Here is a 25633-nt window from a genome sequence, read left to right as displayed (position 1 = left end):
GGTTTTGCTTCTCTGTACACAAATAAGCTAACAAATGGTGATAAAATCTGGAATTCCTGTGAAAAAGAGCTTGCACTAACTAGTTATTGAAACTGGAACACCGGATTACAATTCACTAGCTATTTTCCATTGGCAATTTGTCAGTACTACTGTTCCAGTTCAGCATGTTGTTGTTAAAAACTTTTCTTTATTGCTGAAATGATTAAAATTACATGAATGTAGCCTTTGCTTGACCAGAATCACGAACAGTTCTGCGAGTTAGAGAAAGTTTAATCAAAGATGCTTAATATCATCAAGAAACTGAAGACAAATGATAATTACCGAATAAAGCATTACTGTGGTAATGGTATTAGTGAAGTGATTGTTTAAATAAGATGTTATCAGCCTCTGGAATGTTTTAATAATTTGTGGAGTATGTTATTGAAATAAAAAGTTTAGAGAAAAACTGCTTAAAGCGCAACTTCATACCTCTGTCTCTACAAGTTGAGATTTTTGTGATATAAAAAGTACAATCGTGGTAACAGTGTATGCATTAAACATTGATGGGACGACATTGAAATATGTGGTAGACGTAGCTCACCGGTATTTCTTAACTAGGCCTGCAACAGTCCATGTGGCAGAGGTCTTGAATGTAATGGTCTGACTGCATGTGCTGTGCAGTTGACACACTCTTTCATTGCGGGGAAGAAACTTTGCACAATGACCATATCTGTTTGAATTTAGTTTGGCCAAGTCATTGGCAGTTTGGAGAATGGCAGCAAGAGTGCAAGGCTGGCTGACAGATGAATGCTGATTCATGTCACAAATGCAGAAATGATTTCAGCAGGGAGAAAACATTTGTATTCAGTGTGGGCAAGTTCAGTGAGGTGTTAGCAGCCCTGCAGCAGCAGCTTCATTCTCTTGCCCTCTGTCTAATCAGAACATTACCTGCCACAGCTAAAGATTTCATGGGTCATGCTGTTCTGTTCACATGTGATTTGCTGTTGGGCCAAGTGACTGATTGTTACAATCTGTTCACCTCTATCACTCCTGGGCTATGCTAGAATCTTCCCAATATATTGACTAAAAACACTATGCTTGCTTTTTGGCATCACATTATTTTGTATACTTGGGGTCCTGTGATAATTGCAGTCTATAGCCGTGACTACTCGCTGTGGTGTGTTTGCCCTTATTGTGATGATTATGGACCTTGGTTCCAGCATATGCTGATAATGCCTGAATACATTCAGCTTGTATGATGTGTGAGGAACTGCAACATGAGATCACCACCCACCAGAGTTGCCAGCTCATTCCCAGCAATTAAAATCTAATGCCATCTGCATATGACACTATAGACTGAAGGATGGGCGTACTGCAAACTGTTGGTGAACTCAAGATTAAGTAATGGGTAGTACTACCCCAAATCATGCTGGACTTCTGATCCACAGTACAGGAAGCTATCTCACATCTTGTATTGTCATGCAGGAGTATTCAACCCTGTATTATATACGCCAGCATTGGAGATCAGTGACACACTATAAATACAAGCCATAACCCACTGATGACTTTCCTGTAATCCTGTATCTATATCTGTGTCCCATGTGACACTGCATTGTCATGTCACATTTTAGTGCACACATTATTGCTATGCCTCATATAATTTTGTGGATTTTGAAGAAATTTTAAGTTACTAACAATAGTGTAACATAGCAGATTTCTAAAACAATATTCACAAGGAAATAGTGAGAACCTTTCTTTTTGTGAAGTTACAGAAAAAAATTTGAAAAGGTACTGGAATGTGTACATCTAAATTGTGAAAGAATACAGTATTGTTGTATTGAGTTTAGCTATTGGCTTTGAGACAGCAATGGATGTTAACTTTGGAACAGTGGAAATCTAGAAGATACTTATTAGTTCTTTTCTTTTCTGTGAATTTGTCATAGATGGTACAGCGTTGGAACTGGTTGTTTACTACTTCTCTACTCAGTTCAAGCTAATGTTGGATAGCTGACTGTCAGAATCTTCCAGATGTTTAGATTTGTGGATGATTGTTAATGTGAAAAATGAAAATCTAAGACTTTATTAATTGAGAGGAAATTACAGGTTGGCTACTTGTCTGGAAACCCTGGAAGCTTGCCAGGCAAATTGAATTTGGTGGAGAAGTAACAGAATTCTGAAAATCTTGTGGAATTTTGAGAGACTTTAAGAGGAGCTGAACTGTTTCTGACTCTGTTTAGGATTAGACTTCCAGACAAATTTACAGTCTTTGACGAAGAGCTGTGTGCAATCCTGAAGATTCTGGAGCAGATGATGTGTAGTCAACTGAATAACTTTGTCTGCTGTGATTCCTTATAAACCCTACAGACCATTCAGTGAATGTGCCTGGCAGACAAAGTGGTTCATAACAAAAGATACACATCACACACTATGTTGTCTTCTGAGGAAGGAAGTATCATTCTGCTGGGTACCCGGCCCTGTGTGCGTTAAGGGAAATGAACAGCCTGACACAAAACCAATGGACATGTGCAACAGAAATAATGTACTAACCTTTGCTGTCCCCTTGCGTGCTGTTAGCTTCTTGTTGAAGTGGAGAGTTATGTGTCAGCTGGAGAATAAGTGGCTGGAGGCACAAGCTAACAAATTAAGGCCAGTGGAGCTGACAGTTCTGGTATGGCCAACATCAATCTGTTTTAACATGTGGAAAGAAGTGGCTTCAATACAGCTGAAGTTAGGCACCTCCTCCAGTGGGTGAAACTGCTAGTGCATGGTGTTAGTTGTATATCATGGTTAGTATGCAACGTTTTACTTTCCTTTCTGGGTAGTGCAAACTTTTTTTTTTAATCGGGCAGTCTAGTTAAAATGAGGAAGAGGAGGACGGGGATATCCTATCAGAACTTCAACCATGAAGAAAGTTGGGTCTTCCAAAATCAGCAGATCCTTGTGTACTCATTGTACCTGGCATTTTCACTAGCTGTCTACTAACTTTCAAGTTCTCCTTCTGTTACCTTGTGTAAGGGACTGTCAGATGAAATGAGATAGTTGGAAAAAGTAAGTAAACTGTTTATTATTTAAAAAATAGTCACCTTAACTGTTAATATATTTAACCCACTGCGAGACAAGACGGTCTGTGCTTTCATGAAACAATGTTTGCAGTTGTCTATGGAACTGTGATTGTACCCAGACTTGCACCTCCTTGTCCAGAGCAAATCAACAGCCAGGAATGTCTTTCTTCAGTGTGCAAAAAATATGGAAATCAGATGGGGAGAGATCGGGATTGTATTAGGGTTGTGTAAGGGCTTCCCATCGAAACTGTTACATACATTAATACTTGTTCCATAGATCATGAATACAAAATTTCGTAATGATGTGGAATGTGTCACTTTAACGTAAGTTTTCTTTACACAATTTTTTTTTTTTTTTTTTTTTTTTTTCTGTTTCTACTTCATATCTATCTGTTTACTTACAATTTTCCATATGTTTCATTTTCATTTAACTACCTCTTACACAAATCCGTATATGCTAGAATACGTGGGATGGTAGTTGTAGTCCATTTGGGTGGAGGTAGTTTGAACTGGGATAGTGGAAGTGGCTTTCACCATGGTATGATACTTGTCAGCCTGCTTGTTGCTATTGTAAAGTAAGCTATGCGATCACTGGACTCTGCCTTCTCCCACCAATCTATATGTGTAATCTTTCTTAGCGATATGAGTCACTCTTTAAAAGTAATCATAAACAATATTCAGTTACTTGCCACATGTCAAACTGCTTGAAAGAAACTGTGGGCAACCATTTCCACTAACACCTTACCAGAAATGACTGCTGCTGCACGATCATTAGTATTACATATTTGGACTTGCTTATTGTCTTGCCTTATCCTGGATATGAAGCAACTGCTAAAAGCTAGAACTGTCTTATTTAATGAGTGAACCCAGCTACTGTTTTTTGAAAGGAAAGAGGGCAGGTCAGTATTTTATGTTCTGTTGTATTGAGGACTGGAGCACTAGCTTATTTGGACATGGATGTGGGAGGGGATTGGCTGTGAACCTCATGAAGAAGCCATTGGGACATTCACCAGAAGTAATTTAGGGAAACTGTAATCAGGGTGGCTGGATGGAAATTTGAACATCGTTCTTTCCCAGAGTCCCTTGTGTCAACCAGTGTGCCACATTTCTCGGTACTGTTCCAGGTAGGCATCTGGTAGGTAGATGGTGTAACTGTCTACTGGATCAAGTTTTCTAAGCTGATCAGTAACCTTGATACAGCTATTGCATTAAGAGCCCCATAATTCATTTGTAATTTATTTTTTCCTTCAGGAATTTGAAAGAATAAGAGCATTCCAGTTCCTAGCTGAGATAAAGCAGAGATTCCAGTTAACATATGGCGCAAGGGCAAGCACTGCCCTAGCATATGGAATGAACAATGAGTTCGCACCTGTCTTAGCAAATGAGATGGTAAGATTTATTATATTGTTAAGAATCAGTTTTTTAGCCACAGTTTATGCATCTAAAGCTGACTGGTAGTTCCTAGTACTGAATTACTAATCAACTTAATTGTAGCAGATGATTGTGTTACACATCAATAATAACTGTAATATGTGAGAAATATATACATTAGAAAATGCCTTAAAATGTTGTGTAACAAAATGTGGCAGTAGAACCAATAACATTATTAGTTATTTCATCTGTAGTGTTTCCTTTTCTTATCGTATAATTCAACAGTCATTGTTGAAGTTTTCATGGTTTTAGTATTATTTTGTACTTACGTAAAGATAATCTTTATTTCAGAGACATTATTCAGAATCGAAGGAGATTGATACTATGTCTAGAGTCCGTGGTGATTTAAATGATCTGAAAGATATTATGGTAAAAAATATAGGTAAGTGCATATTAAATGATTTTATATATATATATATTTTAGAGGGAAACATTCCACGTGGGAAAAATATATCTGAAAACAAAGATGATGTGACTTACCAAACGAAAGTGCTGGCAGGTCGATAGACACACAAACATACACACAAAATTCAAGCTTTCGCAACCAACAGTTGCTTCCTCAGGAAATAGGGAAGGAGAGGGAAAGACGAAAGGATGTGGGTTTTAAGGGAGAGGGTAAGGAGTCATTCCAATCCCGGGAGCGGAAAGACTTACCTTAGGGGGTAAAAAGGACAGGTATTCTCTCTCTCTCTCTCTCTCTCTCTCTCTCTCTCTCTCTCTCTCTCTCTCTCGTGCGCACACACATATATCCATCCGCACATCCGTGTGTGTGTGTGTGTGTGTGTGTGTGTGTGTGTGTGTGTGTGTGTGTGTGTGTGTGTGTGTGTGTGTGTGTGTGTGCGCGTGCGCGTGCGAGCGAGCGAGCGATTAAAACCCGCATCCTTTCGTCTTTCCCTCTCCTTCCCTCTTTCCTGAGGAAGCAACCGTTGGTTGCGAAAGCTTGAATTTTGTGTGTATGTTTGTGTTTGTTTGTGTGTGTGTGTATCGACCTGCCAGCACTTTCGTTTGGTAAGTCACATCATCTTTGTTTTTAGATATATTAAATGATATATACATTGAATAGCATTTGAGGATTTTATATTATCAGATGTCACCGTTATTTACTATTTTTAAGCTTATTCTTTCATGTGGTTGCTTATCAAGCAATGCGTTATTCATAGTGATGCAGTGACAGCTGGTTATCCTGTGTCTGACTAAGAATATCTTTGTCTTGCTAACAGTATTTCATGGGTTGTCCTTGTTCGTGCTGTGTGTAATTTCTGATTAAGTATCAGTTGGTTGGCACTGCTTGTGAGATGGACTCACTGAGGTGTCTGTTTTGGGATATTGACAACAAAATTGTCATCCTCTTTATCACCAGTTTAATCATTTGTGCTGCATTTGCAGCATACCTGAACTTTCAGTGTGGAGCAATACATTGGGTTTTTTGGCATGGCTGGGTCAAAGTGTCACTTGTATACATTGGAGATAAAAAAAAATAGAAACAATAAACAGTGTATTTGTGATCTGTACTTACCTGTTTGTAAATTATAGCTGTCATTGGCCAGGTGATAATCCCCATCTTGACAAACTTACAAATCATTATTGGAGTAAAAAGATTATGTAAATATACTTACTGTGATAGGTCATTTGGGAAAGAATAATAGAGAAATTCAGTTGTAGAGAAGACTAGGAGATATAGCACCATTGCTAATATTGAATAAGGGTGTTACACACTAGAATGGTAAAGTTTGGGTTTTTAAATGTGTGTAGGCCCCCCCCCCCCCCCCCCCCCCATGCTTTGGCGGGTTTGTGCTTGGCTTCCATGGGGCCATAGCCTTTGCAGCATTTTTTCCCTTCCATGCTGCATGCCTATCCTCTTGATATTCTTTTTCCCCTCCCTTGGGGAACATGTCTCGGATGTTTTTTGAAATGTTCTGCATTTTCAGTAGGCAATATCAGAACAGTCTCTTCACTGCTTTTTTCTTTGTTTCTTTCTTTGTTCCTCTTCTCTCATCTTTCCTCTGCTTCAACATTTGAGGCTCCTCTTTTTCTTCTTCCTCCCTGTGCTCTCCTGAAGAATGGCCCATGCTTCTGACGCATAACAGGTGACTAAAGTGCGCGTCATTTAAGTTCGCGGCCGAGTTTAGGTTCATTCTGCGCATCTGACGTCACAAAACACAGACAGCCAATGAACAGAGAACGGCGTTGCCAGATCTCGACTGCAGTGCAGAGCAAGGACGAGTGTCTCCAGTTTTAGAAACGTTCAGTCATAAATAAAGTAATGGAACAGAAGCACTGTCTTGATAGCAGACTTTCTTTTATAGAAAGTTTGGAAAAAGCATCTTTATACCAATTGCTTCATATTCTATTAATTAATTAAACCAAACAAGCAGTAAGACTCCTAATTCAGGCGATAGCAAGGAAAGGTGTTTGTATCAATCTCACGAACCGCTTTTTCACAATAAAGAACAGCGGTAATTGTTTATTTCCTATTGTACTTAGACGAAGCATGAGTAGTCATACCAATAGTGTTTGTCAGTATTTTGCGTCACATGTTAGAGTCCTCATGGAGTTATTTCACCAGGCGAACTGCGTTAGCATAACGGTTAAGCTGTTGGCCTACTAAGCGAAAGGTTATGAGTTCAAACCTTGTGCGGTGCATAATATTTTCTTTATTTAAAAACAATATCGAAGTGTCTTACTTCACGAATTTTATTAGTTTGAATGCAGTTTTTTGAAATTTCTAGTGCTTTGTCTCTTCATTAATCCTTTCGCTGCTGCAGACACGTGCTCCCCGCATTCTACGCTGTGTGCGATTTTGTCATCACTGCAATGCTCACCTGTGCAGTCAAATGGTGTTCCCACTGCTTTGACACACCTATCATTCGATTTCACAAAAACTATTTGGCCCAAAAATTTGATTTTTACACATCTTCTTGACTGATACCTTCCCCCCATAAATGATTAAATTTTGTTTCGATGTTCAAAGCAGTTAATTGTGCAGCAATAAATGTAGTAAACCATTGCACGAAATTTTGAAGAGCTTGCAGAGGTAAAAGTCCATAGCATATACTTTCCGTATGGTCGATTTTAGTTGCCATAATGTTGAGAATGAAATATGGACAAGATACCTAAATTTCATATAAAATTTACTGTATAACAATATCTCATTTAATTTAAGTACCACATAGGTGTCGTATGTAATATTGAGAAATATTCCATCTTTCGCGACTGTAATAAAAGTTTTATTTACACCGGGCGCTTTTGGCTTTATTTTAAAGGACTTCAATCAATGAAAGGTATGACACATACACAATGGTACTCATGTTCTCTTTTTTGTTTTTGTTCCACAGTCGCAGTTTTACCAATGGTATTGAAATATATTCCTCTTCTGCAACTGTAATAAGCGACTTATTTAGACCATACGCGTTTCTCTCTTTTGAAGCATCTTCAGTGGCCAGTATTTTGTCTCCTCCATTGTCAAGTCACCTTTCGTAGTTTTGTGCTGCGGTAACACAATATTCAACGTTTGTGTCGGCTGATCAGTGTTTTAGCAAATAAATGCTGTTTGTGTGTGCCACACACAAAAATTATATTTGATATAGGTCAGAGCACTTCACTGATAGACGGTATATTCAAGTCCTAATGTTTTTGTAAGTCCACAGTTTTGTTTAATGTATTTTGTCTACTTCCTTTTGAGTGATTGAAGTGCTTTAAAATAAAGCCAAACGTGCCCGGTGTAAATAAAACTTTTGTTACAGTCGCGAAAGATGGAATATTTCTCGATATTACATACGACGCCTATGTGGTACTTAAATTAAATGAGATATTGTTATACAGTAAATTTTATATGAAATTTAGGTATCTTGTCCACATTTCATTCTCAACCGTGTGGCAACTAAAATCGACCATATGGAAAGTATACTCTATGGACTTTTACCTCTGCAAGCTCTTCAAAATTTCGTGCAATGGTTTACTATATTTAATGCTGCGTAATAACTGTGTTGAACATCGAAACAAAATTAACTCATTTATGGGGGGAAGGTATCAGTCAAGAAGATGTGTAAAAATCAAATTTTTGTGCCAAATAGTTTTTGTGGAATCGAATGATAAGAGTGTCAAAGCAGTTGGAACACCATGTGTCTGCACAGGCGAGCAGTGCAGTGACAAAATCGCGCACAGTGTGGAATGCAGGGAGCACGTCTTTTTAGCAGCGGAAGGGTTAATGCGGCCGTGGTGGCTTTACTTCATGAAATGCACACTCCCCCCCTAAACGTAAGCTTGTGAACTATGCTATACTATGGCGCTGCTTCTCTTGACGCGTGCGTCGTGTGCAACTGGCAACACAGCAATCTCCCGCGTCTGGGCGGGCATGCGCGAGCCGCCAAGATAAAAGAATTGAACTATAGGTAACACGTAATTCCCAGTCCCAGGTCAACAGGTTGAGTTCGCACATACCCCTGGTACAGGCCAGGCCTGTGGAAGGGTGATTCCCTGAGCTGCTACCTTCCTGAATAGCTGATTTGACCCTCGTGTCAGGTGTTTGGGAGGTGTGAACAATCAGATAAGGTGGGTGCGCCCCTCTGAGGAGTTTCCCCCCAGTTGGAAGGAGTGCACTAATGGAGACACTGGAAATCGTGGGGGATTTTCTCCCAATGAGCAATCATCTCCACAATCAAAATCTACTAAATATAAACAGAATGAGGCTAACAATTCAAAGACCCTCTCCACTGCACCATGTTTCCTCATGGTTTCACATACTGAAGATGAAGATGGTCACTCCTTTTGCTATGGTAAATCCATTTATTATTCAGAATGGTGATGATGCAGTTGCCATCCCTATGAAATACTGCTCCCATTTACTTTCTGGAGACTACTAGACTACTTCTGATTCTCAAGCACAACAACTGCTTGCAGCTTCACTCCTCCACTGCTTGTGTCGAGGCCCATCGAACATGGAATTCTTCCTGTGGTACTACTTACAATAGGTTGCTTGATGGCCTTACCGAAACAGAAATCCAAATGTATCTCTCTGATCAGGGTGTCGTTGCAGTACCTCAGGTGATGAAAACGGTAGATGCATCCTTAGTGCCCACATGCAGGCCTTTTCTCACTTCTGATAGAGTGGTGCTTCCTTCAAAGATCAAAGCAGGCTTTGAAGTTATCACAGACCCACCATACATGCTGCTGCTACCAGTGTCATCATTACAGCCACACTTGAAAGTCCTGTCGACACCCAGCCAAATGTGTAACCTGTGGTAGGGATGCTCATGAGAGTGTTTGTCTGCCTCTTTCTCCCTGCTGTTTTAATTGCAATGGCCTCCATGCTGTCTCCTCCTGTGATTGTCCCATGTATCTTGATGAGTAGGCTGTCCAGAAGATCCAGGTGAAGGACAAAGTGCCTTATGCTATCACTTGCAAGATGTTGGCTAGTCGGAAACACTGCGTGTTTCTACCCTCTGGCAATTACGGTACTGCTCTTGCTACATCTTGCTCCACGAAGGAAGTGGTCATGCAGACATGTAACCTGTTGCAGTGCACATTTTCTTTCCTCACTTGACCTTTTCCTTTTGTACCATTTACATTTTTTTTAGCAACTTATGTTCTCATATATGTTGCCATCTGAATTACTGGCCATTTTTGTTAATGATGTGCAGGCTGTCGACCGCATTTTACATTCTATCTGTGATAGCAATATGGCGAAGGACATTTAATCTTTAATTGAGGACCTTCGTTTTTTTATGACGTATTTATGGACCTTTCTCCAAGTCCCTGTTTTTAGCTGTCTTTCCTTCCTTCAATTAGGATTAACATGTAGCCATTTTTAACTCCTTTTTGTCTTCATGTTCCAAGCTGACATGAGTGTGTATGATGATACTTGTTTTTACTCCCTAACATGAAACAAAACTATTTGTTTATGCAGAGATTAACAATTAATTGCACTGAAATTTGACTGCTGTAATTCAAGGAAGTAAGACTGTATTTCACAGTGAACTAACTTTTGGGCAAACTATAGACCATCATCAAACAAAACAGAGAAGAAAACGGCTTAGCTTTGGCATTGATATTTTTACCAGAATAAGTCTTGCATGTGGGAGTCAGCATTGTTGCTTCGGTCTTCAATCCAAGACAGTTTTGATGCAGCTTTCCACACTAGTCTTTCCTGTGTAAACCTTTTCATCTCTGCATAACTATTGCAACATACATCCCTCTCAAGCTGCTACTGTATTTGTGTCTTGGTCTCCCTCTACAATTTTCAGCAGATCAGGCAAAAGCCACCACAGAGAAGAATCCATCAGAGGTACAGCTTGCTAAACGATCATAGAAGCAGCAATAACACAATCGCATGCCTGCCCCTCTTTTGTACATAAAGTGCAAAGGCATAAGATGGGCAGAGCTGTTAGACATTATGTTCTACTGCTGCAAGCTCGATTTTGGCTTTGATTCTGTTGCCTCAGATGCCTTGATTGAGCTGCAGGCAGTGAATGTGGCAGACTGCAAGGCACTCAAATGCTGTGGTCACACACGTTATTGAGATGCCCCAGAAGATGAAGATGCCACTACAATAGCATAACATGACAACCAAGGTGCTCCTCCGTGGTCTGCCTTGGATTTGTGATGAAGTGCCAGTCAAAAGAAAGGCTATTGTGTGCTTGTTGCAGGGATGTTTATGAGGATGCATAACCATGGGACTGATGACCTTGCTGTTTAGGCCTAGAAGCCCCCTCAACCAACCAAACAATCAACCAACCAACCAACCAACCAACCAAGCAGTCAGTCAGTCAGTCAATCAATCAATCAATCAAGCTGAGTAACCAAACAAACAGGAAGAAGCCACCACTGCTTGTCGTAACTGTACAAATCACAGACAACATCTTCAAGCTATAGAAGCTTGTAGGCTTTTCGATCCAAGTAGAAGGTCCGACCAGGCATGGACCCTAACCACCAGTGCTACAGGTGCCAGAAGAGGGCCATGTGGCTAAATTTTGTCGCAGTGCTCTGAGGTACATAAAGTGCTCTGGCGGGCACAACAGCTACACGTATGATAGATGAGGCTCAGACATGGGCTCGCTATAGTGGACCACATCTCGCAAACTGGCATGGCTGCCCAGCCCTCTCTGGCAACAGCCACGCCATGCGCAAGAAGACCACGATGAAGAAGAAATGCCACTAAAGGGAAAGATGCCGACTGATGGTGACAGCAAAGCCAAAAGGGGGACAAATAAATGAGAATGCCAAAGATATCCCTACAGTGGCACAGGTTTGTGGAGGTGAGCAGGAAGGGGGGGGGGGGGGGGCTGGCCACAAGCAGGAATGAGTACAGTGCAACCAGCACCTGAAAAGGATGTATCATTCCATTGTGTGCCATGGAGAAGCTGTGGTGAAAGAAAGGGAAGCATGCAAGGCCTTGTCTGTGGCACATGATGAAGAAGCTAATCGGCAGCCTGCCACACCCAGTCACTATTGAAAAAAATGCCACAGATGGCGCACCACAGTGGAGCACAGCACTGCCACACAGATTCAGAGAGAACTCTTTATGACAAACAGATGGCTGTGACAATGATATCAAGCTGCATGATACCCACGACTAACGTAACCTAATGTGACATGATCTGTCACAGATAGCAAGCAGTCTGCTACTGCCCTTACTACCCATCCAGATTACTGCTAATTTTTTTATCCTGTGACACTTGCCATAGCTCTTTTCTTCCTCTGCCGGTAAACCTGCTAATTCTCAATCATTGTCATCTCTTTCACATTCCCTGATGGACCTGTATTGGTGGGTAATCATATCCAGTCATATGGGGAAGATTGATCTCACATCCTGTAGTAACTAGGTTAAAAACTAACGAATGCAGAGGTAACTGTAGATCTTTTGTGATGATCATCATGATAGTGTGGGCATGAAGGTGCTCCACCCTTAAAAATGAACTCTTCAGATAAATTAAATACCTTCAGTATTATCCAAGTATTTCAAACAGTATTGTATTTTAATCTATGCAATCCTCTGCTGTCTTCACCATTTCGTCTCTCAATTACCCATTTGTTTTCTGTTGTATACTTTTCCTCTGTCTTGGACCAACATTACCTAGTGCTTGATCTGAAACTTTCAACAACCAGTAGTTCTTTGAAACTGTCCGCTTACCAATTCCTTAATGTTGTATATATTTCTAATCCTCGAGTTGTAATCTGCAGTTCATAACCAACAATGGGAGTCAAAAAATTCACAATGAAAAAGTTCTAGATAATAAAGTTAACAATATAAAGAAAGAAAAGAAGAGGAAGTATTACATTGTTGTTCAGATGATATTAAAATGCTGCTGAGAGAGGGGTCTTTTTTAGCAAGTATTGATAATGATGGTGCAAAGGCCTGATATGAGGATAGAAATTTTAAAGAAAATTGGTAATCAAAATTTTGAATTAGATTGCAGTGTCAAATTTGCTTTCTAAGTGCATAAAAGAATAATAATGCAACAGAGTGTTGGTGATAGCTCTAACCATTAGATCCAGAACTAAAGGGTAGACTTTCAATGACTACCATATGTCAAAAAGTAAAGACAGTAAGAGCAAGCAAAACAGATTAATTATGGGACTGACTGGAAAATTAATTAAGAATTGTACAGAAATACAGATAGCAAAATGACTATATTGAATGAGACTTTATCAATAATTCAGAAGTATTTTAAGTAACATAAACTGTGTCCACAGGCCTGGTGGACACATCAGTACTTACCAACCGCCATGTCGTCAAAGGACGTGGTGTGGAGGGGTGTGCAGTCAACACACCACTCCTCCCAGCCATTGTCAGTTTTCGTGACCTGGAACTGCTGCTTCTCAATCAAGTAGCTTCTGAGTTGGCTTCATGACACTGAGTACACCCTGTTCCAGTCCTCTTACTAAGGAAAAATCCTCAGTAGTACTGGGAATCAAATAAAAGTCCTCTGTGTGGCAGTCAGCTGCACTGACCACTCACGTGTGGAGACAGTGTTTTAAGAGTTACTGTATGTTGTTACTATTAATCCCGATGACGATAAAAGTTCACTGCCTTCATTAGTAGGTGTGTTCTGTGACTTTCATGTTTCTTCCTGGCTTCTAGCTTTGTATCAGAACAACTGTTGGAAGTTTTTGTGAGAAGTCTGACTCGATGGGTGGTTGGGTGAGAAGTACTGGTCTTATTTTCTAACCAGTAAGATAATTAATGTAAAAATTACATTGTTAGTTATCCCTCTTCTTAATTTGTCTTTTACTTTGAGTGATCTATTCTTGGTTTAAAATATTCAGCAGTGTTCCTGGACTTGATTTTCATTGGGAACCTTAGCTCATGCATTTGAGAAATCCTAGTAAAAGCTTTTTCGTAAAACTGCTAAGCCTTAAGTCACTTGGTCATAATCCATAGGATGCCCAAAGGTCCTGCATGTAATAAAATGACATGTCTTGATAGGTATAATTGCATTACTGAGAGCTTCATGTGAATTTTTTTTCTTTTCTGTGCGTGAAGGTTGGTGAACTCTTCTCTTTACCCTGAGTGTCAGCTTGTAGTATGGTTGCAACTTTATTAGTCCCACAGTCTCCAGTTTTGAATGCTCTATTGACTTTTGAGCATTGGGGTCTTAAAATAAGAGTGTGGAGTGGGCTATTTTGGGGCAGGCCTTAATTTTTTTACTAGGCATAGACCATATCAATTCAGGCAGGCTAGGAAAAAATCTTACGTTCATTGTCTCAGATGTTATTGAATTTAGCATATGTTAAAATGAAGAAATACATATCTTTTTCTTTCCTCCAGAAAAATTTCCACTCAGAGATACAGCCCTCCAAAAATGACACTGCGCATACCATTTTGAAGATGCGAAGTTTGGAAAAAAATTTAAAGTCTTTTGGAACAGTCCTAGATATTTTGTTGGTTTTTTTATTTGAAAGATAATTGCTTTATGATTACAGGGAAATCTTCCATTTGGACTGATCTGTCAAAGTTCTTTTACTATAGTATTCTGAAATTTTTTATAATTTATGGAAAAAATTTCTTTCAAAAATGCCAGTCCATAATTTTTTTCTGTTGATTAGCACCATATAGTTCTACATTCCTTGAAAACAAGAGCTTTCACTTTTAGGTTGAGCAGGTTTTGTAAACAATTGAATTTTTTGCCATGCATAAAACCAGTTTTATTACCACATTATCAAATATCAGGCTTATAAAAATCAAAATTTTAGTTTTGAAAGTTGAGTAAGAGACTCATTTTTCAAGCATTTTAAATGGTTCAAATGGCTCTGAGCACTATGGGACTTAACATCTGTGGTCATCAGTCTGCGTGAGGCAGGATTCGAACCTGCGACCGTAGCGGTCACGCGCTTCCAGACTGAAGCGCCTAGAACCACACGGCCACACCGGCCAGCTTTTAAATGGTTCCAAAATGTATGTGAAAGGTCCAAAAACTTGAAGGTTTCAATTTATACAACTTCTGTGCACTCTGTTATGTACTGAAATTAGTGAGTCGATGAACTAAAAACATGTTCCACTGCTTCAGTATCTTCCTTTGATATGGAGTGATGCCTTCCTGTTGAACCAATAAGAACTGGAGCGCTTACAGCCTTCAAAACATCCTGAACAGGAAGTGAGCACTGATGGTGTTGTTGCTGTCCTTCATCTGGAAACCTATATCCAGCAGCTGGTTCATGTGGTAGCATAGAATTCACTACATTTTCATTTAACTCATAACTGGTGCCTATAATCTATGCAATCCATCAGTCAGTCATACACACGTGCCACAAACATCCCCCTTCTCAGGTTGTGAGTCTGAATATTATGCTGCTGTTTCTGAGGTGTTGGCCAAACAAACAAAATTTCTTCTTTAGTGCTCTTTAAAGTGCGTGCAATATGAGTTAGCCCATCACTTTGAGTCCAAATATGTACCTTCTGAATCCCGTTCACAGTAGTAGCTTGTTTGGACCATTCTTATTTTTTCTGCTCATGGAATTCGTCAATATCCTCTTTGCACAAAAGAATAAGGACTGTGGACGTGTAAGATTTCACGACTCTCGTAAAACCCTCAACATTTTGAATTGCAGCTGTATTTGGTCTGGAAAGATTACATTTTGTAGCATGGTGCTTCAGCGGGCCTCCTACACCGTCACAAGGCCCTTTCCCGTGACCAGTAGCACTGTATACTCAGTCAGTTTGCACAAGCGACTTACTCAATTCAAACAGTTGGTAACGATTTTTAAAATGAATAGGAGCACCATTAGAAATAATGATTATCTTCTCTGCCCCTGTTTGCAGTTGAAGAACTTTGCACATTGATAGCATAGCTTGTGCTGAGTCATGTCCTGTGTCATCACTTACAACTGCAACACTTGTGGTCGTGTTTTGGAAATATGTCACTCCTGTAAAAATTGAAACCTGGTAATTACTCCAATGATACCCTTGTACTCTTGTGGGAGAATTACAGACCATTTCTCAGCAAAATCACAGTGAAACACTAAACATAGTTCTTCAGCCTGTACACACCCTTTCACATCTGCAATGTGTTGTTGTTGCAGTTTCTTCCATGCTGATATGTTACCGTTTCACTGACCATTTAATAAGATCATCAATGAAACTGTCAAAGACAACAGTTTTCTTAATTCGTTTATTTTCCTCCCTTGTCACATATGTAATGTGTACAGAGTTATCTGTGACGTCTTCCAGGCCAGGTGTCTAAAGACAGTCCTCCCTTTCCAGGACAGTCACCACATTCTTGAAACAAACAACTCTCTCACTTTGCATCACAGACTACTAATGACTTCACACGCCTAACCAAGGTGTCATATATCACGTTCCCCAGTAGGTTCTTCAAAGTTACCACACAAACTTCAAAATTTGTGCAGTACACACATAAAGAGACATCTCTAGGTGGGTGTGGAACTATCCACTTAGGTCATACTGCATAAAATTTTGATCTTCCAGTATGTGAAGTTTTATAGTTGCTCTTATAAATTGCAAAAGTTTCTTTAATAGTGCGAGTCATATACCTCTTCACTTCACAACTTCTTGACCTTCAACTGTTACAGTTATAGTGTCTTTTTGTTGGCACTCTGGTGAGAACAGTCCCATTTATCTTCCAGATGAAATGACTGCACTATTTGAACTTGAGCTGCTTCTACAGGATGGCCGTAATAGGGATCTGGTCTTCCAGAGATTCCTTTTACAGACCTCCCATTTCTTGATTTGTCTACCATGTATTTTGATACTAATGATATGTGGTTCAAAATTGTTTTCTTTGAAAATGTCTGTGGAATAATAGTTAAAACTTGCACCTTTTCACTGTAGAATGTACAATATTCAACAGCTGAATTGATATTTGTGAAAAATTCCTGGCAAAAGGTGCAAGAGTGCTTTGGTTCATTTTCTTCTCAAGATGGAATTTCTACTTTGAGGAGTGTTGTCAGTTTTGCTGTAGTGTATTCATCCATAGCTTTAGTGATTTCTCTGCGCTTTCTTGATGCATAGATCTTATGACTCGACTTCACTAACCAGTTTTTTAACAGGACTAACACCTACCTCTGTAGTTGACTGATTCAGGGTGTTTCATTCTTCCTCTGTTGATGCAAAATCTGCACGATCTGCACCATGGAGGCTTCACCTTGTTCAGATACTATCGTTGTTATGTCAAAACATTTAGAACACAAAAAGTTGTCACTGGAAACAACTTCACTTTGAGACAGTCTTCAAGTGAGAACACTTATTCTCAACTTGAACAAAATCTTGTTTTTTTTTTTTTTTTGTCTTATATATCATTTTTTATGGATATGCAAATAGTCAGCACAATTCACTCTCCTGTGGCCCCAGTCAGAAGACATTTCAAACAGTCCTTTTCACAAAACACATTGCAACTATGTCAACTGGCAAATTCCTCGTGAAAATGCAGAACTCACTGGATGGTCTCAGATTTCTTAGAAGCCTCTTCCCTAAAAAAATTAGCACTGAACAACTAAGATATAGAAACCTGCAATGAACAGGCATGGCAAAGAAACTGCAACAGAGTGGAAAAGAAATATCTTCAGCAATGAAAGTGGAAAAGAAATATCTTCAGCAATGAAAGTGGAAAAGAAATATCTTCAGCAATGAAAGTGGAAAAGAAATATCTTCAGCAATGAAACTGGAAAAGAAATATCTTCAGCAATGAAAGTGGAAAAGAAATATCTTCAGCAATGAAAGTGGAAAAGAAATATCTTCAGCAATGAAAGTGGAAAAGAAATATCTTCAGCAATGAAAGTGGAAAAGAAATATCTTCAGCAATGAAAGTGGAAAAGAAATATCTTCAGCAATGAAAGTGGAAAAGAAATATCTTCAGCAATGAAAGTGGAAAAGAAATATCTTCAGCAATGAAAGTGGAAAAGAAATAACTGCAACAAAGAAAGCAGTAAGAAATAACTTCAACAAAGACAATAGAAATAAACACTGTAATAAAGAAATTAGTAAGAAACAACTTCATTGAAACGCACATTACCCTTGAAAGTTAAAAAAAAGGATTTTTTAAAATAAAACCTGTCGAACTTAAAAGTGGAAGCTCTCCTTTACAAAGACTGTAGTACTACATGGTGCTAATCAACAGACAAAATCTAACTTTACTGGATTGGCATTTTTGAAAAAAAAATTTTTTTCTGTAAATTATAAAAAAAATTCAAAAGGCAACAGTAAAAGAACTTTGACAGATATGTCCAAACGGAGGATACTGTTGTAATCATAAGGCAATAAGGAGAATACTGTTGTAATAATAAGGCAATTATATTTCAAATAAAAAACTCTAACAAAATATCTAGAACTGTTACAGAGATAAAGCATTTTTTTAAAAAATTCTGAAATTCGCATCTTCAAAATGGCATTCACAGTATTATTTTTAGAGGCCTGTATCTCGGGGCAGGAATTTTTTTGGAGAAAACAAAAGTGAAATTTATTATGCCATTACATAACTGAACAAATGTTCAATAAAAGTCCTCTCTGGTATGTGTGAGAATACACATGGATCTTAAGAAATGAGAAATCTCCAATGATAGCCAAGGAGTTATCCTTGACACAGTGTCTTGGAACAAAGGCAACATGTTTCTGGAAAAAATGTGGCTTGAGGTGTAGTATAGCAAATAATGGTTCATTGTTAGCAAATGCACACCTTACCACTATTGAGAAATACTCCAAGTGAAATGAAATTAAATGGAAAAAAGGATGTTTTGGGTGGCAGGAGGAAAAAAGGAAGAGTGGTAGAGGCATCTGCTTATTTTGAATGATATAACTATATTAAGTTGTAATTCCAACCTGGCATAGACACTCTATTTCAAGTGAAAATATTTCTTCACAGAAAATGTTGCACGAAGAGGGGAAAGGCTGGAGCTTCTGGTGAACAAGACTGAAAATCTCAGCGCAAATGTAAGTACCCAGTACTGTTTAGGAACGTACAGAATTGTTGTTAGATATGTGACCTCACATTCTGATACCTGTATCTTTATTTCCAGTCTGTCACTTTTCGGAAAACTAGCCGAAATCTTGCAAGGTCAATGTTCTGGAAGAATGTCAAACTCTATGTTATTATTGGAGTAGTTATTACGGTGAGTAGTGAGTTTGCAGGCCTTTGGTGTATCCTGCTTTCATTACTGATATTAGTTTATCTGTTAATCATGTGAAATTCCTTATTGCCTTAGAAGAGCCTTTGGTTTTGTGGCAGATTTGGCTTCTTTTGTTTTGGAAGTATAATGTGCGTCTTGGAGGCATATCTGCTAGTTATTTTGATCTACATAAAAAAAGAAAAGGAAGGAAACCTTAATTCAGTTAAGAGAATTTGATCTGCCTTACAACATTTCGTGTGTAGATTTCACATGATCATTGTGGTCAAAATACACATTGATTATAACAGATAAGACTCAGTTGTAGTACAGAAAATTATATTGTATCAAATGTATGTTATTCCTCAGAAGAAGTAGTGACACAAAGTATGACAGAAACTGTTGCTGTAAGTATTTGAAACGAATTTGTTGTTTTTATTGTCATTGATCCGATGACTGGTTTGATGCAACTATCCATGCTAGTCAAATCCATACAAGATTCTTCACATCTGCCCAACTAGTGCTCTCTCTCTCTCTCTCTCTCTCTCTCTCTCTCTCTCTCTCTCTCTCTCTCTCTCTTTCTCTTTCTCTCAGCTCCCCCCCCCCCCTCCCTCCCCCCACCCCACCCCCCCACCCCACCTGCCCCCGTTCCATTATGAAACTGAGTGATGGTACTTTGATCTTGATGCCTCATTGTCCTATCAACCCATATCTTCTTTTAGTCAAGTTGTGCCTTAAATTTCTTTTCTCCCCAGTGTGATTCAGCAGTTCTTCGTTAGTTATCTAATCTACCTGTCTAATCTTAAGCAAGACGCTTTCATAGGATTTGTCGACCTGGAAAAAGCATTCGACAATATAAAATTGTGCAAGCTGTCCGAGATTCTGAAAAAAGTAGGGGTAAGCTATAGGAAGAGGCGAGTCATATACAATATGTACAACAACCAAGAGGGAATAATAAGAGTGGACGATCAAGAACGAAGTGCTCGTATTAAGAAGGGTGTAAGACAAGGCTGTACCCTTTCGCCCCTACTGTTCAATATGTACATTGAGGAAGCAATGATGGAAATAAAAGAAAGGTTCAGGAGTGGAATTAAAATACAAGGTGAAAGGATATCAATGATACGATTCGCTGATGACATTGCTATCCTGAGTGAAAGTGAAGAAGAATTAAATGATCTGCAGAACGGAATGAACAGTCTAATGAGTACACAGTATGGTTTGAGAGTAAATCGGAGAAAGACGAAAGTAATGAGAAGTAGTAGAAATGAGAACAGTGAGAAACTTAACATCAGGATTGATGGTCACGAAGTCAATGAAGTTAAGGAATTCTGCTACCTAGGCAGTAAAATAACCAATGATGGACAGAGCAAGGAGGACATCAAAAGCAGACTCGCTGTGGCAAAAAAGGCATTTTTGGCCAAGAGAAGTCTACTAATATCAAATACCGGCCTTAATTTGAGGAAGAAATTTCTGAGGATGTACGTCTGGAGTACAGCATGGTATGGTAGTGAAACATGGAATGTGGGAAAACCGGAACAGAAGAGAATCGAAGCATTTGAGATGTGGTGCTATAGACGAATGTTGAAAATTAGGTGGACTGATAAGGTAAGGAATGAGGAGGTTCTACGCAGAATCGGAGAGGAAAGGAATATGTGGAAAACACTGATAAGGAGAAGGGACAGGATGATAGGACATCTGCTAAGACATGAGGGAATGACTTCCATGGTACTAGAGGGAGCTGTAGAGGAAGACAGAGATTGGAATACGTCAAGCAAATAATTGAGGACGTAGGTTGTAAGTGCTACTCTGAGATGAAGAGGTTAGCACAGGAAAGGAATTCGCGGCAGGCCGCATCAAACCAGTCAATAGACTGATGACAAAAAAAACTGTCGCCAACAGTTAAATTGTGCTCTGTGCCAAAGTCTACCAGGTGGCTCCCCCTTTCATCACTTTCCCATCATTTTATTTTCTCCTGTTATTTTTCCTTCCCTTCCTTTTCGTATTATCAAATTCCATTCCTCCCATAACATAAATTTTCATCTCGCGTAACTACATAACTAATTTATTTTATCTCATCATACATTATTTCAGTGTCATAATAATTGCTTTCTCTTATAGTGATAAAATTTAAGTAAATAAAACTTGATTTTTATGTTTTTATTATTTGTTGGTTAATAACACACTATAACTGTTTCTATATCATAGATTGTGGGAAGACATACCTAGGATTCTCTTGTTTTTGAAATTTACATTTTCTGTTAAAATTTTATGTATAACTGCTAAAATTTTACATTTCATAAATATGAACTTCATTTTGCTAATTGTGTTTGTCTGCAATTTTCTTGTAGGTTCTGATTTACTTCATCGTATCAATGGCATGTGGTGGTTTGGCATGGCAGAACTGTGTGGGCAGTTAGATGGATCACGTTTGTGAGACAGTCAAACAGGAGATTAAAATACATAATGAAGATGTGGCAAATCATTAAATTCTTGCCATATCAGACTGAAAAGTGAAAGAATGACATGTTGAAGTGTTCCACACTTAAAAGTTTTATAGATGTTTTCATATCACATTGTATATTAATAGCTTTCTGGTTTCTGCCCGATGAAATCCATTTTGTGACTGTTGTAATATATATTTGTTGTATACAGCAAAATTCCAGAGTAAGAGAATGTGTAAAAGTAATTAAATTTTTGAAACTGGTCACTGCTCACAGTATAGATGAAGCCACGAGCAAAATGAAGAAAAGAATATGCTGTGTCAGAAGTGTCCACTTTAGATTTTTGCAGTGCTCCTAAAATGGTCGAGGGAGCAGTGGCAAAAGGCAAGAATCCTTTTCAGTTAGCATGTCAAGTAGAAGCCAGCTGCTATCTTTAGATGAAAGAAAATAATCATAAAATGTCTTTAAAGCTTTGCTGTCAAAGTGTGTTGTAACATTTAAAATTTAAAACTTAATCTATGAATTATTTAGATTTGTGTGGCTGCAGATACTAGTAACACTTCATCAACAAACTCTTTGACAAATTGCAGCATTGTTCTTTCTATGTGGTTTCATCTTTATTTATATAAGTTAATTATTGATGGCAAGAGATCCGGGTTGTGTTGTGCTACGTGTACCACATGAACCTGTTTGAAACAGTCTCAGAGAAGTTATTTGTGTTAATAGCTATGGGTAAGATTTGTGTACAGATCACATGTTTTCTGTAGGACATAGGTTTTACCATCTGGTTCTCTGGGAAGAACTAGTTAATTTGGAACAACCAGAAACACTCACAGGTTTCAGTGCATTCTGTTTCTCACCATGGTTTTATCTGTGAGATGAATGTTGATGCTTGTTTGTTAACTGTCATGTGTCTTAACAGTGGTCTAAAGAAAAATATTTTATTAGCAGTGATCAGATGTAATATTTGCTTACAACACAGTTTGTCTGTTTTATTATTATTATAGCAGCTTGTTTTCAATTATTGTTAGTAAAAGTATGTTTTTAAAAGTGTTTCAGTTGATATGTTTTTCACAAGTGCAAATGAGAGGTCTGCATTAATGATTACATGATAATGTAAAAGAAATTTTAAAGGCATGTTCATTTCTTAAGTAGTGAGCATTGCAAAGCACCAGGTACCGTATTTACTTGAATCTAAGCCGCACTCGAATCTAAGCCGCACCTGAAAAATGAGACTCGAAATAAAGGAAAAAATAATTTCCCGAATCTAAGCCGCACCTGAAATTTGAGACTCGAAATTCAAGGGGAGAAAAAAGTTTTAGGCCGCACCTCCAAATCGAAACAAAGTTGGTCCATTGTAATATGAGAGACAATTTAGGTCGAATGAATGACGATACAGCTACAGTAGTTTGGTTCGAGTCGTAAGCTTAGCAGTTAAGCTTTACCACCTAGCCATTGGCCATTGGTATGCGTCAGGCGCTCCGTCCGTATTTATACGGGTACCCTTCCTTTTTCACGTGCTTCGTCTGGTTTGAATCGATTGCTTATTTTGCTTTGATCTGATAAGTGCCGTTTTCTTTGTTATAGGTGTTTGCATCACTCTTAAGCTGAAAATGCATTACTGCACCGTGTCATGCATTGTTTGTCGCATTCTGATAGTGCGTGTTTACGGCCTGTCGCGGCTCGCGGCATGGCTTGCTTTTGTGCGCGCTACCGCCGCGTACAATTAAAAAAAAAAAAACAAAAGAGGAATCGTCTCATTAGCGAAACAATGGCAAGAGACTGCTATTTGTTGTTACTTACACTGCTGCTTTCTTTGATAATGATCAACAAGAATCAAATAATAGACTGCGTATGATAGAACATGTTCTGAACGAGAGTTAGGCGAAAATTTTTCTCCGTTTGAAAATCTTAGCGGCCGCTTTTTATTACATCAAATTCTGCGCAGAAATTAGTCATCTTAGATTTAAAAATCTAGTCACTTGCCGTGCTTAATTTCTGACTGTATCACTATTAGGCATAAGAATAATACGAATATAAACATGACACGATACGTATATCCTTCCGTGTTTGCTGTTGTCTCACTCTAGTTTCGTAGTTTATTAGGCAGACAGGATTTAAATGAGATAGTAGCAAACACGAAAGAATACATGGCAAAATGTTTATATTCGTATTATTCTTATGGTGAAGAGAATACTGTGTGTGATTCAAATTTCATCAGGTTCCTATTAGCAACCATCTCTTCTCACAGATAGGAAAAAATTCAGAATGTAGAGTTGGCAATATTGACAAACATCCCAAACAGTCTTGCCAGTCAGATTTTCGTAGTACACTGAAGTTGTGCTACATTCGAAGATGAACAATACGGAATTTGTATTTACTTCGCTGAATAATGTATGAAAATGCAGTGGTCGAAACTCGCGACGGAGAAAAAAAGCTCGTCTTCCACTTTCTTTTTAATTTATTTACTGACGGAGAGGTTTTGGCGCTAGTATTTGTCTTTGTGTCTACAAGGCATGCCTGCGTAGCGCTACATATATTCGACGGCAGAAGTTAGTTGTGGCGGCACGTACCAACATTTTTCATAACTTCCGCTTGCTTTGCACTCAATTCTAAGCCGCAGGCGGTTTTTTGGATTACGAAAACCGGAAAAAAAGTGCGGCTTAGATTCGAGTAAATACGGTAGTTAACGATAGTTTGATACAAGCAAGCAACAGTTCTGGGTTGTATTTGGGCGTCGTCCTCTTTGTTATCACCATTAATCCTATAATGGCCTGTCTCCTGCCGGGCATCTCCGGCTCCCTTTTTGTTGATGATTTTGCCATTTATTGCAGTTCTCCACAGACTTGTCTCATTGAGCAACATCTTCAGCGGTGTCTCAATTGTCTTGACTCGTGGAGCATTGACAAAGGCTTTAGTTTTTCCACTGACAAAACCATCTGTATGAATTTCTGGTGGCACAATTGGTTTCTTCCACTATCCTCAAATCTTGGGCCTGTTACTCTTCCATTCATTGAAACTACAAAGTTCCTGGGGCTCATGCTCGATAGGAAACTTTCTTGGCCTTCCCATGTCTTACCTGGCAGCCAACTGTATGCGGTCTCTGTATCATACATGTTCTCAATTGTACTTCCTGGGGTACCAGTCCCTAGTCCGTTTGAAACTGAACTATGGGTGTTTTGTTTATGCATCTGCACATCTGTCCCTCTTACCCTGTCTCAGTACTATCCACCATCACCACTGGCACCTTTTACACTAGCCCGGTTGATAGTCTGTCTGCAGAAACTGCTGAACTACTGCTGTCATACCGCCATGCTTTCTCCTCAGCAGATATATCTGCCTTTTGTCTACCATGCATGGTCACCCATCCTATGCCTTGTTCTTCAATAACTCCTTTGATTGCCAGTATGGGGTGTATCCCTCTTCTCTGTTACCTACTGGAGTTCGCATTTGGCTCTTGCTCCGACAGCTTAACTTAATGCTCCCTGTAAATTTCCTGATCGGTGTGAACCCTTCACAGCTTGGCCTTCATTTGCTTTTTAAGGACACTACTCCAGCCTTGCTCTGTCGCCTTCAGTTTCATGTCTTGGTGTGGAACTTCACGATAGTATCTGTGTGTACACTGATGGCTCTCAGACTGACAGTGGTGTTGGGTGTGCCTTCATCATTGGCATCACCATTTTTCGGTATCAGCTTCTGGGACACTGCTCAGTATTTACAGTAGAGCTCTTCGCCCTGTACCAGGCCATGCCGTATATCCAGCGACACAGACTCACTCTGTGCCCTTCAAAGCTTCCGTGAGCTGCACACCAGCCATACATTAGTGTGATGGTTCCGTGAAAGCTGTCACTTGCTCACTCTTGATGGAACCACTGTGATGTTTATGTGGGTTCCTGGTCACATCAGTCTGACGGGAAATGAGGGAGCTGATGCTGCTGCCAAGGTTGCAGTCCTCGTACCTCAGTCCACCAGTTCTTACCTTCCCTCTGATGATCTCTGTGTTACTGTCAGTCGGCAGGTGGTGTCACTTAGGCATCACCACTGGTCCTCCCTTCAAGGGAACAAGCTCCGGATTATTAAGCCTCTCCCAGCTGCTCGGACGACCTCCTCTCGGCCCTATCTCCATGAGGTGGCCGCTTTAACTAGGTTACGTATTGGGGGCTGCCT

General features: G+C 39.2%; 1 protein-coding gene across 3 annotated transcripts in view; it reads left to right on the top strand.

Moving 5' to 3' along the window:
- Positions 1 to 22487, top strand: part of LOC126175559 (vesicle-associated membrane protein 7) — a 48215-nt gene extending 25728 nt beyond the window's left edge. For all 3 annotated transcript variants that reach the window (XM_049922411.1, XM_049922409.1, XM_049922410.1), the window contains exons 3-7: positions 4293 to 4430; positions 4764 to 4854; positions 18785 to 18852; positions 18939 to 19031; positions 21374 to 22487. In XM_049922411.1, the coding sequence (XP_049778368.1) occupies positions 4293 to 4430; positions 4764 to 4854; positions 18785 to 18852; positions 18939 to 19031; positions 21374 to 21442 (459 nt within the window). In that variant the 3' untranslated portion in view covers positions 21443 to 22487. The remainder of the gene's footprint in view (positions 1 to 4292; positions 4431 to 4763; positions 4855 to 18784; positions 18853 to 18938; positions 19032 to 21373) is intronic.
- The last annotated feature ends 3146 nt before the right edge of the window (positions 22488 to 25633 follow it).

This window comes from Schistocerca cancellata, chromosome 3, assembly GCF_023864275.1.
Source record: "Schistocerca cancellata isolate TAMUIC-IGC-003103 chromosome 3, iqSchCanc2.1, whole genome shotgun sequence".
Taxonomy (NCBI): domain Eukaryota; kingdom Metazoa; phylum Arthropoda; class Insecta; order Orthoptera; family Acrididae; genus Schistocerca; species Schistocerca cancellata.
Note: the sequence above shows the minus strand (reverse complement) of the source record. Positions and strands in the feature narration are given on the sequence as shown.